At 45.0% G+C, this 15,746-nt stretch overlaps 1 protein-coding gene across 4 annotated transcripts in view; it reads right to left on the bottom strand.

Moving 5' to 3' along the window:
* Window positions 1–11,101: 11,101 nt before the first annotated feature.
* The window catches only part of rasa3 (RAS p21 protein activator 3), a 45,978-nt gene continuing 41,333 nt past the window's right edge, over window positions 11,102–15,746 (bottom strand). For all 4 annotated transcript variants that reach the window (XM_084071561.1, XM_084071559.1, XM_084071560.1 and 1 more), the window contains exons 22-24: window positions 15,551–15,654; window positions 14,495–14,678; window positions 11,102–13,753 (exon numbers count right to left, since the gene is read on the bottom strand). In XM_084071561.1, coding sequence (XP_083927687.1) covers window positions 13,678–13,753; window positions 14,495–14,678; window positions 15,551–15,654 — 364 coding nt within the window. In that variant the 3' untranslated portion in view covers window positions 11,102–13,677. The remainder of the gene's footprint in view (window positions 13,754–14,494; window positions 14,679–15,550; window positions 15,655–15,746) is intronic.

The following is a 15,746-nucleotide window of genomic DNA, read 5'->3' on the forward strand; positions in this document are numbered from 1 at the left end:
CCGTTTAACCGGTAACTGTTAAGACATTTGTAACCAGATAATACCAACGGTTAAATGGTTCATATTTATTTTTCATTTAATTGTTAGTGCAAATTCGCCCCCCCCCCCTCCCCGACACAAAGTGGTGCCTGGAGGCAGATGCACAGCAACCACATAAGACTGCAATTCTGCCTTAAGTTAAACACAGGGAAATAAAGTACCATGCGCACTTCAAGAAGCTGACAAGCTGACATAGACCTGAAGGCTGTGGGATTTCCTTTTCAAAACATTTCACAGAATAACACCATGTTTTGCACTAAAACTTGATCTGAATTCAAATGTTTTCTTCAATCAAAAATCTTGCAGTTTGATAACTGAGGTAATTATGTACTATGCATGATAATGCAGCATGGCAGATCTACAGCAGTAGGAATACATTTCCTTACACAGAGTGGAGGATCGTCCCCAAATATTCTGGAATACAACTGCTTCCAATAATGAATTGGTCAAATCAATTAAGCATGTGTCACTCCTCCAGCGTAGTGGGGACTGGGAAATTAATTAATAGTTGATAACAACACAATATACTATTGTAATTTCCCCCAAATTATCATCAACATTGACCATCATCTTCAGTTTAAAAGTATATAAACAAGTTCTCACTATAAACCACATTGTTTCAGAGGACATAAGACACTAATAACAAATACAATATAAATACTGACCCATAAAGATGAATGCCACTAATGCCATAGTCATAATCTTATCATCTGTACCAACCAAGTGTAGCCAGTGTTGGGAAAGTTCACTTTCTACATGAACTAGTTCAGTTCATAATTACACATTTTGAACTAAAGTTCATGGTTCCAAAAATGAACTATTTAGTTCATTTATTGTTCTTTTTTTTCCCAATTTTTAGTTTTTTTTGGAAAAAACATCCTGTCTATATAAGTGTCCTATCCGTCCTGTCTATGTAAGTGTCCTATCCATCCGTCTTGTCTGTAAGTGTCCTATCCGTCCTGTAAGTGTCCTATCCGTCCTGTAAGTGTCCTATCCGTCCTGTCCATGTAAGTGTCCTATCCGTCCTGTCCATGTAAGTGTCCTATCCGTCCTGTCCATGTAAGTGTCCTATCCGTCCTATCTATGTAAGTGTCCTATCCGTCCTGTCTATGTAAGTGTCTTATCCATCTGTCCTGTCTGTGTAAGTGTCCTATCCATCTGTCCTGTCTGTGTAAGTGTCCTATCCATCTGTCCTGTCTGTGTAAGTGTCCTATCCGTCCGTCTGTGTAAGTGTCCTATCCATCCGTCTGTGTAAGTGTCCTATCCGTCCTGTCTGTCTAAGTGTCCTATCCATCCATCCCTCCCGTAGGTCGAAGTGTCCTATCCATCCCGTCTGTCGAAGTGTCCTATCCATCCATCCATCCCGTCTGTCGAAGTGTCCTATCCATCCATCCATCCCGTCTGTCGAAGTGTCCTATCCATCCATCCATCCCGTCTGTCGAAGTGTCCTATCCATCCATCCACCCCGTCTGTCGAAGTGTCCTAAACATCCATCCATCCCGTCTGTTGAAGTGTCCTATCCATCCATCCACCCCGTCTGTCGAAGTGTCCTATCCATCCATCCACCCCGTCTGTCGAAGTGTCCTATCCATCCATCCATCCCGTCTGTCGAAGTGTCCTATCCATCCATCCATCCCGTCTGTCGAAGTGTCCTATCCATCCATCCACCCCGTCGGTCGAAGTGTCCTATCCATCCATCCCGTCTGTCGAAGTGTCCTATCCATCCATCCATCCTCCGTCGGTCGAAGTGTCCTATCCATCCATCCACCCTGTCGGTCGAAGTGTCCTATCCATCCCGTCGGTCGAAGTGTCCTATCCATCCATCCCGTCTGTCGAAGTGTCCTATCCATCCATCCCGTCTGTCGAAGTGTCCTATCCATCCATCCACCCCGCCTGTCGAAGTGTCCTATCCATCCATCCACCCCGTCGTTCGAAGTGTCCTATCCATCCATCCATCCCGTCTGTCGAAGTGTCCTATCCATCCATCCATCCCGTCGGTCGAAGTGTCCTATCCATCCATCCATCCCGTCGGTCGAAGTGTCCTATCCATCCATCCCGTCGGTCGAAGTGTCCTAACCATCCATCCATCCCGTCGGTCAAAGTGTCCTATCCATCCATCCATCCCGTCTATGTAAGTGTCCTATCCATCCATCCTGTCGGTCGAAGTGTCCTATCCATCCATCCATCCCGTCGGTCGAAGTGTCCTATCCATCCCGTCTATGTAAGTGTCCTATCCATCCATCCATCCCGTCGGTCGAAGTGTCCTATCCATCCATCCACCCCGTCGGTCGAAGTGTCCTATCCATCCATCCACCCCGCCTGTCGAAGTGTCCTATCCATCCATCCACCCCGTCTGTCGAAGTGTCCTATCCATCCATCCACCCCGTCTGTCGAAGTGTCCTATCCATCCATCCACCCCGTCGGTCGAAGTGTCCTATCCATCCATCCACCCCGTCTGTCGAAGTGTCCTATCCATCCATCCACCCCGTCTGTCGAAGTGTCCTATCCATCCATCCATCCCGTCGGTCGAAGTGTCCTATCCATCCATCCATCCCGTCGGTCGAAGTGTCCTATCCATCCATCCATCCCGTCGGTCGAAGTGTCCTATCCATCCATCCAACCCGTCTGTCGAAGTGTCCTATCCATCCATCCATCCCGTCTGTCGAAGTGTCCTATCCATCCATCCATCCCGTCTGTCGAAGTGTCCTATCCATCCATCCATCCTCCGTCGGTCGAAGTGTCCTATCCATCCATCCACCCCGTCGGTCGAAGTGTCCTATCCATCCATCCATCCATCCCGTCGGTCGAAGTGTCCTATCCATCCATCCATCCCGTCGGTCGAAGTGTCCTATCCATCCATCCATCCCGTCGGTCGAAGTGTCCTATCCATCCATCCAACCCGTCTGTCGAAGTGTCCTATCCATCCATCCATCCCGTCTGTCGAAGTGTCCTATCCATCCATCCATCCCGTCTGTCGAAGTGTCCTATCCATCCATCCATCCTCCGTCGGTCGAAGTGTCCTATCCATCCATCCACCCCGTCGGTCGAAGTGTCCTATCCATCCATCCATCCCGTCGGTCGAAGTGTCCTATCCATCCATCCCGTCTGTCGAAGTGTCCTATCCATCCATCCACCCCGTCTGTCGAAGTGTCCTATCCATCCATCCCGTCTGTCGAAGTGTCCTATCCATCCATCCATCCCGTCTATGTAAGTGTCCTATCCATCCATCCCGTCGGTCGAAGTGTCCTATCCATCCATCCATCCCGTCGGTCGAAGTGTCCTATCCATCCATCCCGTCTATGTAAGTGTCCTATCCATCCATCCCGTCGGTCGAAGTGTCCTATCCATCCATCCATCCCGTCGGTCGAAGTGTCCTATCCATCCATCCATCCCGTCTATGTAAGTGTCCTATCCATCCATCCATCCCGTCGGTCGAAGTGTCCTATCCATCCATCCACCCCGTCGGTCGAAGTGTCCTATCCATCCATCCACCCCGACTGTCGAAGTGTCCTATCCATCCATCCATCCCGTCTGTCGAAGTGTCCTATCCATCCATCCACCCCGTCGGTCGAAGTGTCCTATCCATCCATCCACCCCGTCGGTCGAAGTGTCCTATCCATCCATCCACCCCTTCTGTCGAAGTGTCCTATCCATCCATCCACCCCGTCTGTCGAAGTGTCCTATCCATCCATCCATCCCGTCGGTCGAAGTGTCCTATCCATCCATCCATCCCGTCGGTCGAAGTGTCCTATCCATCCATCCACCCCGTCGGTCGAAGTGTCCTATCCATCCCGTCTGTCGAAGTGTCCTATCCATCCATCCAACCCGTCTGTCGAAGTGTCCTATCCATCCATCCATCCCGTCGGTCGAAGTGTCCTATCCATCCATCCATCCCGTCGGTCGAAGTGTCCTATCCATCCATCCATCCCGTCGGTCGAAGTGTCCTATCCATCCAGCCACCCCGTCTGTCGAAGTGTCCTATCCATCCATCCATCCCGCCTGTCGAAGTGTTCTATCCATCTATCCACCCCGTCTGTCGAAGTGTCCTATCCATCCATCCACCCCGTCTGTCGAAGTGTCCTATCCATCCATCCATCCCGCCTGTCGAAGTGTCCTATCCATCCATCCACCCCGTCTGTCGAAGTGTCCTATCCATCCATCCATCCCGCCTGTCGAAGTGTCCTATCCATCCATCCATCCCGTCGGTCGAAGTGTCCTATCCATCCATCCACCCCGTCTGTCGAAGTGTCCTATCCATCCATCCCGTCTGTCGAAGTGTCCTATCCATCCATCCATCCCGTCGGTCGAAGTGTCCTATCCATCCATCCACCCCGTCGGTCGAAGTGTCCTATCCATCCCGTCTGTCGAAGTGTCCTATCCATCCATCCAACCCGTCTGTCGAAGTGTCCTATCCATCCATCCATCCCGTCTGTCGAAGTGTCCTATCCATCCATCCATCCCGTCTGTCGAAGTGTCCTATCCATCCATCCACCCCGTCTGTCGAAGTGTCCTATCCATCCATCCACCCCGTCTGTCGAAGTGTCCTATCCATCCATCCATCCCGTCTGTCGAAGTGTACTATCCATCCATCCCGTCTGTGGAAGTGTCCTATCCATCCATCCACCCCGTCTGTCGAAGTGTCCTATCCATCCATCCATCCCGTCTGTCGAAGTGTCATATCCATCCATCCATCCCGTCGGTCGAAGTGTCCTATCCATCCATCCATCCCGTCGGTCGAAGTGTCCTATCCATCCATCCATCCCGTCGGTCGAAGTGTCCTATCCATCCATCCATCCCGTCGGTCGAAGTGTCCTATCCATCCAGCCACCCCGTCTGTCGAAGTGTCCTATCCATCCATCCATCCATCCCGCCTGTCGAAGTGTTCTATCCATCTATCCACCCCGTCTGTCGAAGTGTCCTATCCATCCATCCACCCCGTCTGTCAAAGTGTCCTATCCATCCATCCATCCCGCCTGTCGAAGTGTCCTATCCATCCATCCACCCCGTCTGTCGAAGTGTCCTATCCATCCATCCATCCCGCCTGTCGAAGTGTCCTATCCATCCATCCATCCCGTCGGTCGAAGTGTCCTATCCATCCATCCACCCCGTCTGTCGAAGTGTCCTATCCATCCATCCCGTCTGTCGAAGTGTCCTATCCATCCATCCATCCTGTCTGTCGAAGTGTCCTATCCATCCATTCCGTCTGTCGAAGTGTCCTATCCGTCCATCCACCCCGTCGGTCGAAGTGTCCTATCCATCCATTCCGTCTGTCGAAGTGTCCTATCCATCCATCCATCCCGTCGGTCGAAGTATCCTATCCATCCATCCATCCCGTCGGTCGAAGTGTCCTATCCATCCATCCACCCCGTCTGTCGAAGTGTCCTATCCATCCATCCCGTCTGTCGAAGTGTCCTATCCATCCATCCATCCCGTCTGTCGAAGTGTCCTATCCATCCATCCCGTCTGTCGAAGTGTCCTATCCATCCATCCCGTCGGTCGAAGTGTCCTATCCGTCCATCCACCCCGTCGGTCGAAGTGTCCTATCCATCCATCCACCCCGTCTGTCGAAGTGTCCTATCCATCCATCCACCCCGTCTGTCGAAGTGTCCTATCCATCCATCCACCCCGTCTGTCGAAGTGTCCTATCCATCCATCCACCCCGTCTGTCGAAGTGTCCTATCCATCCATCCACCCCGTCAGTCGAAGTGTCCTATCCATCCATTCCGTCTGTCGAAGTGTCCTATCCATCCATCCACCCCGTCTGTCGAAGTGTCCTATCCATCCATCCATCCCGTCTGTCGAAGTGTCCTATCCATCCATCCACCCCGTCTGTCGAAGTGTCCTATCCATCCATCCATCCCGTCGGTCGAAGTGTCCTATCCATCAATCCATCCCGTCGGTCGAAGTGTCCTATCCATCCATCCATCACGTCTGTCGAGTGTCCTATCCATCCATCCATCCCGCCTGTCGAAGTGTCCTATCCATCCATCCACCCCGTCTGTCGAAGTGTCCTATCCATCCATCCACCCCGCCTGTCGAAGTGTCCTATCCATCCATCCATCCCGTCTGTCGAAGTGTCCTATCCATCCATCCCGTCGGTCGAAGTGTCCTATCCATCCATCCATCCCGTCGGTCGAAGTGTCCTATCCATCCATCCATCCCGTCGGTCGAAGTGTCCTATCCATCCATCCATCCCGTCGGTCGAAGTGTCCTATCCATCCATCCATCCCGTCGGTCGAAGTGTCCTATCCATCCATCCCGTCTATGTAAGTGTCCTATCCATCCATCCATCCCGTTGGTCGAAGTGTCCCATCCATCCATCCCGTCTATGTAAGTTTCTTATCCATCCATCCACCCCATCTATGTAAGTGTCCTATCCATCCCGTCGGTCGAAGTGTCCTATCCATCCATCCATCCCGTCGGTCGAAGTGTCCCATCCATCCATCCCGTCGGTCGAAGTTTCCTATCCATCCATCCCGTCGGTCGAAGTGTCCCATCCATCCATCCACCCCGTCGGTCGAAGTGTCCTATCCATCCATCCGTGGAACGTGAGAACCATGTATGAGACATTACAAGTGGCAGCAATGATGAGGAACTACCAGTTGGTGGGAATGATGACTGATTGGTCTCTGCAACGTCCTCTGCAGCCCCGTATCCAGAACCCTGTATCCATAACTTTGTATCCAGAGCCTGCAGCCCCGTATCCAGAACCCTGTATCCATAACTTTGTATCCAGAGCCTGCAGCCCTGTATCCAGAACCCTGCCGATCACATAATCACCTCTTAGTCCTGTACAGACCACCATCGCAGGCCGGCCTCTTTGATGTGGGACCCGAGATGAGGGCGTGGCTGCACGACCTTGAGCTGGACATCTAATGATGATAAACGAAAGGAGAAGAAGCCTGAGTCTCACTTATGTTTGTAATATATTGTAATAAGTGTAATAATGATTTATTTTTGTTTGTTATATATTGTAATATATGTAATATCTATTTACTTCTGTTTTTAATGTAATATATAATATCTATTTACTTCTGTTTGTAATATATGTAATATCTGTTTACGTCTGTTTGCAATCTATGTGACATCCGTGTACGTCTCTTTGCAATGTATCCAGAGCCTGCAGGCAGCCCTGTATCCAGAACCCTGCCGATCTGCCGATCACATAATCACCTCTGTGTCCTGTACAGACCACCATCGTAGGCCGGCCTCTTTGATGTGGGACCCGAGATGAGGGCGTGGCTGCACGTCATTGAGCTGGACATCTAATGATGATAAACGAAAGAAGAAGAAGCCTGAGTCTCACATATGTTTGTTATATATTGTAATATCTGCTTGTAATGTATGTGACGTCCGTGTACGTCTGTTTGCAATCTATGTGACGTCCGTGTACGTGTACGCGGCCGGAAATGTGATAGCCAAACTCAGATAAATTATGTTTGAATACATTTTAATGTTCTATATGTGATACCGACAACATCCGTACGTGGAACGTGAGAACCATGTATGAGACAGGAAGACATTACAAGTGGCAGCAATGATGAGGAACTACCAGTTGGTGGGAATGATGACTGATTGGTCTCTGCAGCCCCGTATCCAGAACCCTGTATCCATAACTTTGTATCCAGAGCCTGCAGCCCCGTATCCAGAACCCTGTATCCATAACTTTGTATCCAGAGCCTGCAGCCCAGTATCCAGAACCCTGTATCCATAACTTTATATCCAGAGCCTGCAGCCCAGTATCCAGAACCTTGTATCCATAACTTTGTATCCAGAGCCTGCAGCCCCGTATCCAGAACCCTGTATCCATAACTTTGTATCCAGAGCCTGCAGCCCCGTATCCAGAACCCTGTATCCATAACTTTGTATCCAGAGCCTGCAGCCCTGTATCCAGAACCCTGCCGATCTGCCGATCACATAATCACCTCTTAGTCCTGTACAGACCACCATCGTAGGCCGGCCTCTTAGATGTGGGACCCGAGATGAGGGCGTGGCTGCACGACATTGAGCTGGACATCTAATGATGATAAACGAAAGAAGAAGAAGCCTGAGTCTCACTTATGTTTGTAATATATTGTAATAAGTGTAATAAATATTTATTTTTGTTTGTTATATATTGTAATATATGTAATATCTATTTACTTCTGTTTGTAATGTAATATATAATATCTATTTACTTGTGTTTGTAATATATGTAATATCTGTTTACGTCTGTTTGTAATAAATGTGACGTCCGTGTAAGTCTGAAATGTATCCAGAGCCTGCAGCCCTGTATCCAGAACCCTGCCGATCACATAATCACCTCTGTGTCCTGTACAGACCACCATCGTAGGCCGGCCGCTTTGATGTGGGACCCGAGATGAGGGCGTGGCTGCACGTTATTGAGCTGGACATCTAATTATGATAAACGAAAGAAGAAGAAGCCTGAGTCTCACTTATGTTTGTAACATATTGTAATATATGTAATATGTATTTACTTCTGTTTGTATTATATTGTAATATATGTAATATATATTTACTTCTGTTTGTAATATATTGTAATATATGTAATACGTCTGTTTGTAATGTATGTGGCGTCCGTGTACGTCTGTTTGCAATCCCCCCACCACCCCCAACCCCCAATCCCCACCCCCCCCCCACAGAGGGGGGAGGTGGGGGTGTCCCCACTCTCGGCCTGCACCTTGTCGTGGTGAGTGGGCTTTAAACCAAGACAGGCCATTTAACCCATTAAAACCGGGAAAGGATCCGTGTCATTTTGATTTTAGATTTTGAAAAAACATTTTCAGATGGGGGGTACATATATATATATATATATATACATATCAATTTGGGGATCCTTGGCACGAAAAAGTCCCAGAACCACTGATTTAAACTCGCTTCCAAAAGCTGAGTGCCGTACATCGGAAAAACGTTGTTCAAATGACCTTTAGTATATTGTGATATAATTTATATGGACGTCGCGATGCGACGCATTGTGAGCTTGTAGATCTGCTATTTTCAAAAAAGATTTTTATGCATTTTATACATTCGAAAACTTTGTGAAATGGGACATTCTGCATAATGAGTACTTTCTACTTTTGGCACTTTAGTACATTTTGAATTCCGGACTTTTACTTTCAACAGAGTACTTCTACATTGCAGTATTGATACTTTTACTTAAGTAAAGAAATTGAGTAATGTTCCCGCCACTGCCTGTAAATGAGTCAAAGAGGTAAAAGACACTGGTATGGCACTCCTGGTTCACTAGGACGGGGTTCAAGTCCCTGAGGTGTCCTGATGGTTACATTTAGGTTAAAAGTGTATTTGTAAGTGTAGTCATTTACAGGTACCCCCCAAAATAATCACATCTGAACTGGGGACCCCCCACCCTGACCAGCACTTGGACTTGGAGATGTAGGCATTACATTTAGTTTGACTCGGTTCCATGGGATAAACATTGTGAAAATAGCCGATCTACAAGCTCACAACGCCTCTCAGTGTGAGGCGTTGTATACTGTATGTTGGTTTGTTTACTGAGTGAGTAAACAATGTTGCCCATTAAGCTAATCATCTGGGGACCCCCTGGGGGTCCCAAACCAGTAGTGTGTTCTACCGTTACACGCTGTATATGCCGTATACAGTCCAGATTTTTTTGGGGAAAAGCGCATACAGTCTAATAACCATTTCATTGAAAACGTACGAGTGTATACCCATGACCATGCGCATCGTATCGTATACCCTCCGAAAAAACTTAGAACACACCACTGTCCCAAACCCCAGTTTTGGAAACACTGCTTTAGAGGTACTAATGTTGTTCCCAAAACTAACTAACAAACTGACAAACTTACTAACATATTGACTAACTAACTAATTTACTAACTAACAAACTGACAAACTGACAAACTTACTAACATATTGACTAACTAACTAATTTACTAATTAACAAACAGACTTACTAACTAACTAATAAACATACTGACTAACTCACTAACTAACAAACATACTGACTAACTCACTAATTAATTAACTAACTAACAGACTCACTCACTTAGCCTGGCGTGGCCAGAACTAATATCACTGCGTAGATCATTTATTTTTGCAATGGCAGATTCGTCTGAAACCAGGCAACACTGACTGACTGACCGACTGATTGCTGACTGTGAGGTTCAATTCATAAAGGTCTCACAGGTAATTTTATTACCTGTGTAGGCCCTATAAAGAGAAGAATTCATTCGCCATCTGTTTTGAATAAGGGGTGTCATGTTTTGCAATTAATTAAGCTTACCTAGACTATTTCTGTTATTAAGGTTTTGTTGGGGTTGGGAAGTAGAAAATAGGCAATCAAACTTTAAGTGGTTTTCTTATAAGTAAAATAAGTGTTAAATAGCTCTACATTCTGATAGTTGTCATTGTCATAGTGTCAGGTCTCCCCTAGCCTGGTAAACCCTCCCTCCGGAAATCTCATTTCCATTCGATCTCAGGAAGATCGAATGGAAATGAGATTTCCGGAGGGAGGGTTTACCAGGCTAGGTCTCCCCTGCCCTGCTCTCCAGTTTTTTAGTAAACAGAAAATGCATTTGCCACTTACATCCAATCAGGAGAGAGAATGTATACAGGATAAACATGTGGAATTGGAAGTGATTACACAATACACAAAGAAATGAGCAGTCAAAATTGAAAACCCACCTGAAAATGTAGTTTCTGTTTATTAAGAACTGGAGATGGCGAGACACCTGTTTAAACAAACTCTAGTAATGATTACTATCTGAAACATGATCTGAATAGATTTTAGCCTTTTCACAAAAAAAACGTTTTGCTTGAACAAAAAAATATATAATTGACCCTACCTTCAATTTCAAGAACCCCCATAAGTTACAGTAAGGACCTGTAAGGATCCATTTGGGACCCCCTCAAGGAACTTTGAGGGTCCCCGGACCCCACTTTGAGAACCTATTCACATCAAATTCCATCCACTGATGTGGGAGAGCTATAGCTATGCGTTTTCCTTTGACAAAAGACAAAGACAACATGTGCATTAATATTGCCTTCATTTAGTTATTCAGGAAAAAAAACATCACATGTGCACCATTCATTCAACTGTTTTATGTACACATTTAACAGGCTTATTTTAATACTTTTAAAATATTTATACAAAATACACTGTTCTCCCTTTATAGCTAAGATGCATTTTTCTTTAGAGGAGTTTCACTGCAAAAGTCAGCAGCTCTATGATAATTTGATTGGTGTATTTGACCAACTGGGGCTTTTAATATTATTGCATGCTGAACAACCATTATTGCATAAGTCACACTTGTGTGCATTTCAGGGTAGTGGAGTTAAACTGTTATTGGCCTATTAAAATGAACAGATTTAAAACATATTAAAAACAATAATAAATATGATAAAGAACTTTAGGATATGTAACAGAATTGTTTACTGATTTATATTTAACCTATATCTTTTCAGTCTTGGCAAAAAACAAACAAACACATTCAGTGCTTAGTTTTACAACCCAGAGTAGAGTTAGTGACTGATAGACCCAAACACTCTTCCTACAAAAAGCTCAGGTTAAAAGCGACATTGATCTCTTCATGATTCAGCAATGGAAACGACTGCAATATACATAAAATGGTTTAGGAGAACAAAGATTATTGGCAGGGGTTCCTTCAAATGGAACAATGACATGTGACTATACAAGAGGAAAAATTAGACAATATCAGGGCAGAAAATAGGTTTGTCCACCGTAATGTCCTGCTACACTCTATTGCATAACAATAGGCAGTGTTTTTGACAACACTTGGGATCCTGCCTTTTCTGTATCACTAAATTAATTAAATTGGCAATTTAACCCTTCGAAGTCTGTCTCACACACTCATGCACATAGAGAACTACACACATACACAGGCACACGCATACACACAAACGTGCGTGTGCACACAATACACCAGCACGGCATACCTACAGACACAAAATATTTCATTTGATTTGTATCCTTGTATGACAATATAGAAAACACAGTTTGTATGTTGAGAAGATTCCCTATAGCTTGTACAACATAAAAGAGAAAGAAATGGATGTACATTTGGAATCATTGCTGATCCCTTTCAAAAACAGTAGATTTTGAGATATAAAAACAACAATGAGTATAATCTGTTCCAAAAGGAGAAATCTAGAAAAGTGATGACTGGCACTGATTGGGACCCTGTAACCATGGGAAACAAACTGTACATAACGGATCCGATTATTAATTTAGGAGTACAAAACTAGTTGTTTATCTGTGGTTTTTGTCACTGATTCATTGGGTTATTGATTGTTTTGGCTACCATCATTGACCCATACTTTACATGTGCCGATTCAGCGTTCAAATCTGAACAACAGAAACATGCAATGGGTTAACAATCAATCTTGTACCTTCAATAGATGCTGGGGTGCTGACCAATAAAAATCACTGCAGGACATAGTTTAGAGAAATGCATACAAATAGGTTTTAAACCACTGGGGTCAAAGACCTCACACAGTAAAACCCTCAGTGTTAATGTATCGATTTGTAACTCGGAGAGTGCACAAATGTAATCACAAGGACCCTTACGGGTCAATGTGGTTACATTTGTATACTACCAGAGTTAAACTAACACTCAGGATATTCACAGTGCAGGGCAGACTCACAAAGCAGGACACACTACAATATGAACCAGCCGACATGGGAAAACAATCTGAAATACGTTGTTCTTGATTGTGTGGTTCACTTAAACAAATTAAAATGTAAAGATGTGGATGTGAAGTATAAGTAAAGCTAATAACCATCCCTCTTTATGTATTGGAGGTTAGCCGAGCAAGCACATTTCTGTTTTGTAGTATTTAACCAGGTGAGCAAGGGCACATGACAAGGTTCCAAACACAATAGAACAAGGCTCTGCATCAAAAACTAAAAGTTGAATTTATACATGATCTGTTTGGGCTAATTCATACTTTGAAAGTAAGTGACTTCTTGCTGGAAAACATGTTGCAACTATAGGGCTGCAAATGAGAACGACGAATATCAGCTAAGATCTATAGCTGCTATGTGGGCTAACGTTGGTCCCAATGATCCCTTCTTGTGCCCTCGTCTCTTACGACCTTCCTGAGGAGGTTGGGGACCACAAAAAAAATCTAACACACTCGTGCACACGCGTGCACACACACACACACACACACGCGCGCACGCACTCGCACAGGCACGCGCACACGCACGCACGCACGCACACACACACACACACACACACTTTTCATCTAGATTTTGGTCTGTGAGACTTGAAATAAAAAGGAACATTTCATCAACCAATAATACCATTGAATCATAAAAATAAAAACAACAAAGTGATAAAATAAGCTTTTTTTTCAATGTGCTGCGAGGCTTGTTCATCCAACGTCTTGGAGGAGATTAAAGTGCGTGGTCACTGCCAGAAATGTCCAGTGAAAACTTTTTGTTCTCTTCGCACATCATAGAAAGGGGACCAAATGGGTGTTTGGTGTGATTTTTGTCTTCATTTTAGTATTTTCTTCCCTACACAACTGTGCCTCCTGTTGATGAGGTCTGTATATCCACATCTGGAGTGATGCACCTTGGGAAGTCATGTACGCTGGTTCTGGGCACCGTGGCAACAGCATATGGTGCCAGGGCTAGATAGAGTAGGTGGAACTCTCAGACTGCTGGCGTATGTAGCACTGAAAACTTTTGTCTCCGATTGGATGCTCCCTGAAAACAAAAACAAAAAGTAGTCAGAGGCACGGCGGCAACTTTCGATTATTTACATAGCAGTTATTCTATTGATCACTTTTTAGATAATCAAAAAATCGATTGCAAAAACAGTGAAAACAGATCTACAAACTCACAATGCGTTGCAATGTGATGCATTGTGAGCTTTTAGATTGGCTATTTTCACTTTTATTTTTTTTAATGCCCAAAATATATTCTTCATAGATTATTAATGAAAAAAAATTGATTAAATCAATTACTTCGATTAACTGTTGCACCCCTACTCAGAGGAACGTTTTAACCACATGAACCCTAGTGTCCTAATACTGCATGGGCATGTCATAATAGGCGAACATTTGGCGAAAATAGGCAAGCATTCATTGCACACAGCAGTTCTAAAAGCTCATAACTCGGCGCAATGCGATGCGTTGTGAGCTTGTAGATCGTCTATTTTCAGTGAATATATTTAGTATAGAGGGGGAAAAGGAGGAGACCAAGTACAGGTAGTGTTTAAGTGGTTACAGCTAGTGTTTAAGTGGTTAATTCCCTCTGTTGCAATTTCCCGCTCAGGAGTACAAATAATGGATTCGTTTTCAGACGGACACACAGCAAAATTCTGAGCGTTAATAACGTCAAGAGTGTAAAAAACACTCAAAGATGTGAGTGTGCAATAAACATTTACTGAAGCTTAATGAAATGATGAGTCTGTGGAAAATGCCTAAAAAAACATAGAAAACATACTGGCTGCCTATCTTTGTCTTCTTGAACTTGTCCCGTTTGTACTTGGTGTGCTGCTGCTCCAAGGTCTGCACGGCTGAAACGATGAGCTTCAGGGTTTTGTAGGTCTCCTGGGGATCGTCAATGACGAAGCTGGAATACTCCTCTTGCTCGGGCCCGTCATACACTGACTTACTGCCACAGGCCTCTGCAGGGGCACACATAGATGAGTGTCAGGCAATTAAGCAAAGAAAATATATCGAAACCGATATTTAGAACCAATCTTAATCTTGTTCATGTAGGGGTTTTCAACTGGTGGTCCGTGGAGGTATTATTGCATGTGGTCCCTAATCATGCATTCAGTAATGTAGGAAAGTGAAGAACTTCACAGTCCCATGTGAAGTTCTGGATGAGTTGTCAGGCAGAATTCCCAGAGCTTACAGTAAAAGCAAAATATATTTTACCTTTTGTAACTACGTATCTCTGTGACAGTAGTATTTTCATGCTGGCATACCTGAAGAATATGTACAGGGCAAGGTTCGAGCCAGAAAATGACATGAGACTCCACTATAGCCAAGAAGAGACAGACATGGACCACCCGTAACCATGTCATGGTCCATGGACCACTAGTTGAGAAACAGTCCACTCAATGACCTCGTGACCTAAGATGACGTCAATGTATGTGTCAATGTAGTTGACAGCAGTTACTGGGAAGTAGGCGGTCAAGAACTTCCACAGAAAAGGGAGGAGAAGGGGAGTGTACCGGATTGCCTTAGTTATAATTATTAGGAAATGTGCCCATGTAATAGGGTGTGTCTGCTAACTCATACATAAGGGGGGTATTTTGTTTTTTTATTCTTATATATGAACAAATCGACAAAAAACTCTAATAATCTTTTTTAAAGAAATACGTTTTAAATAATCGTGATATTGATTTGAAATCATACTGCCCAGCCCTAAGTGTGAGAATCATTAGGAGACGTTTGACAAAAACATGCACACACACACACACACAAAGGATCTACAATACATGCTTGCTCGCAAACATGCACCCTCGCACACTTCGTGTCAATGTCTGACCTTGCATCTTGACCAATTTGGTCATATACGTGCTGAACAGCGAATAGATCCTCTCCGTCTCCCTGTCTCCATCCACGTCCAGCTGAATATTGGCTGGGAGACCACTGAACACACAGGACCACAGGAACACAGTACAGGACAATGAGACCTCGCTGAACTTCATTTCGGCAACCAGTACGGTGCAGCCTTAAGCCTG

This window comes from Gymnoscopelus microlampas (assembly GCF_963454915.1).
Source record: "Gymnoscopelus microlampas genome assembly, chromosome: 1".
Lineage (NCBI taxonomy): Eukaryota > Metazoa > Chordata > Actinopteri > Myctophiformes > Myctophidae > Gymnoscopelus > Gymnoscopelus microlampas.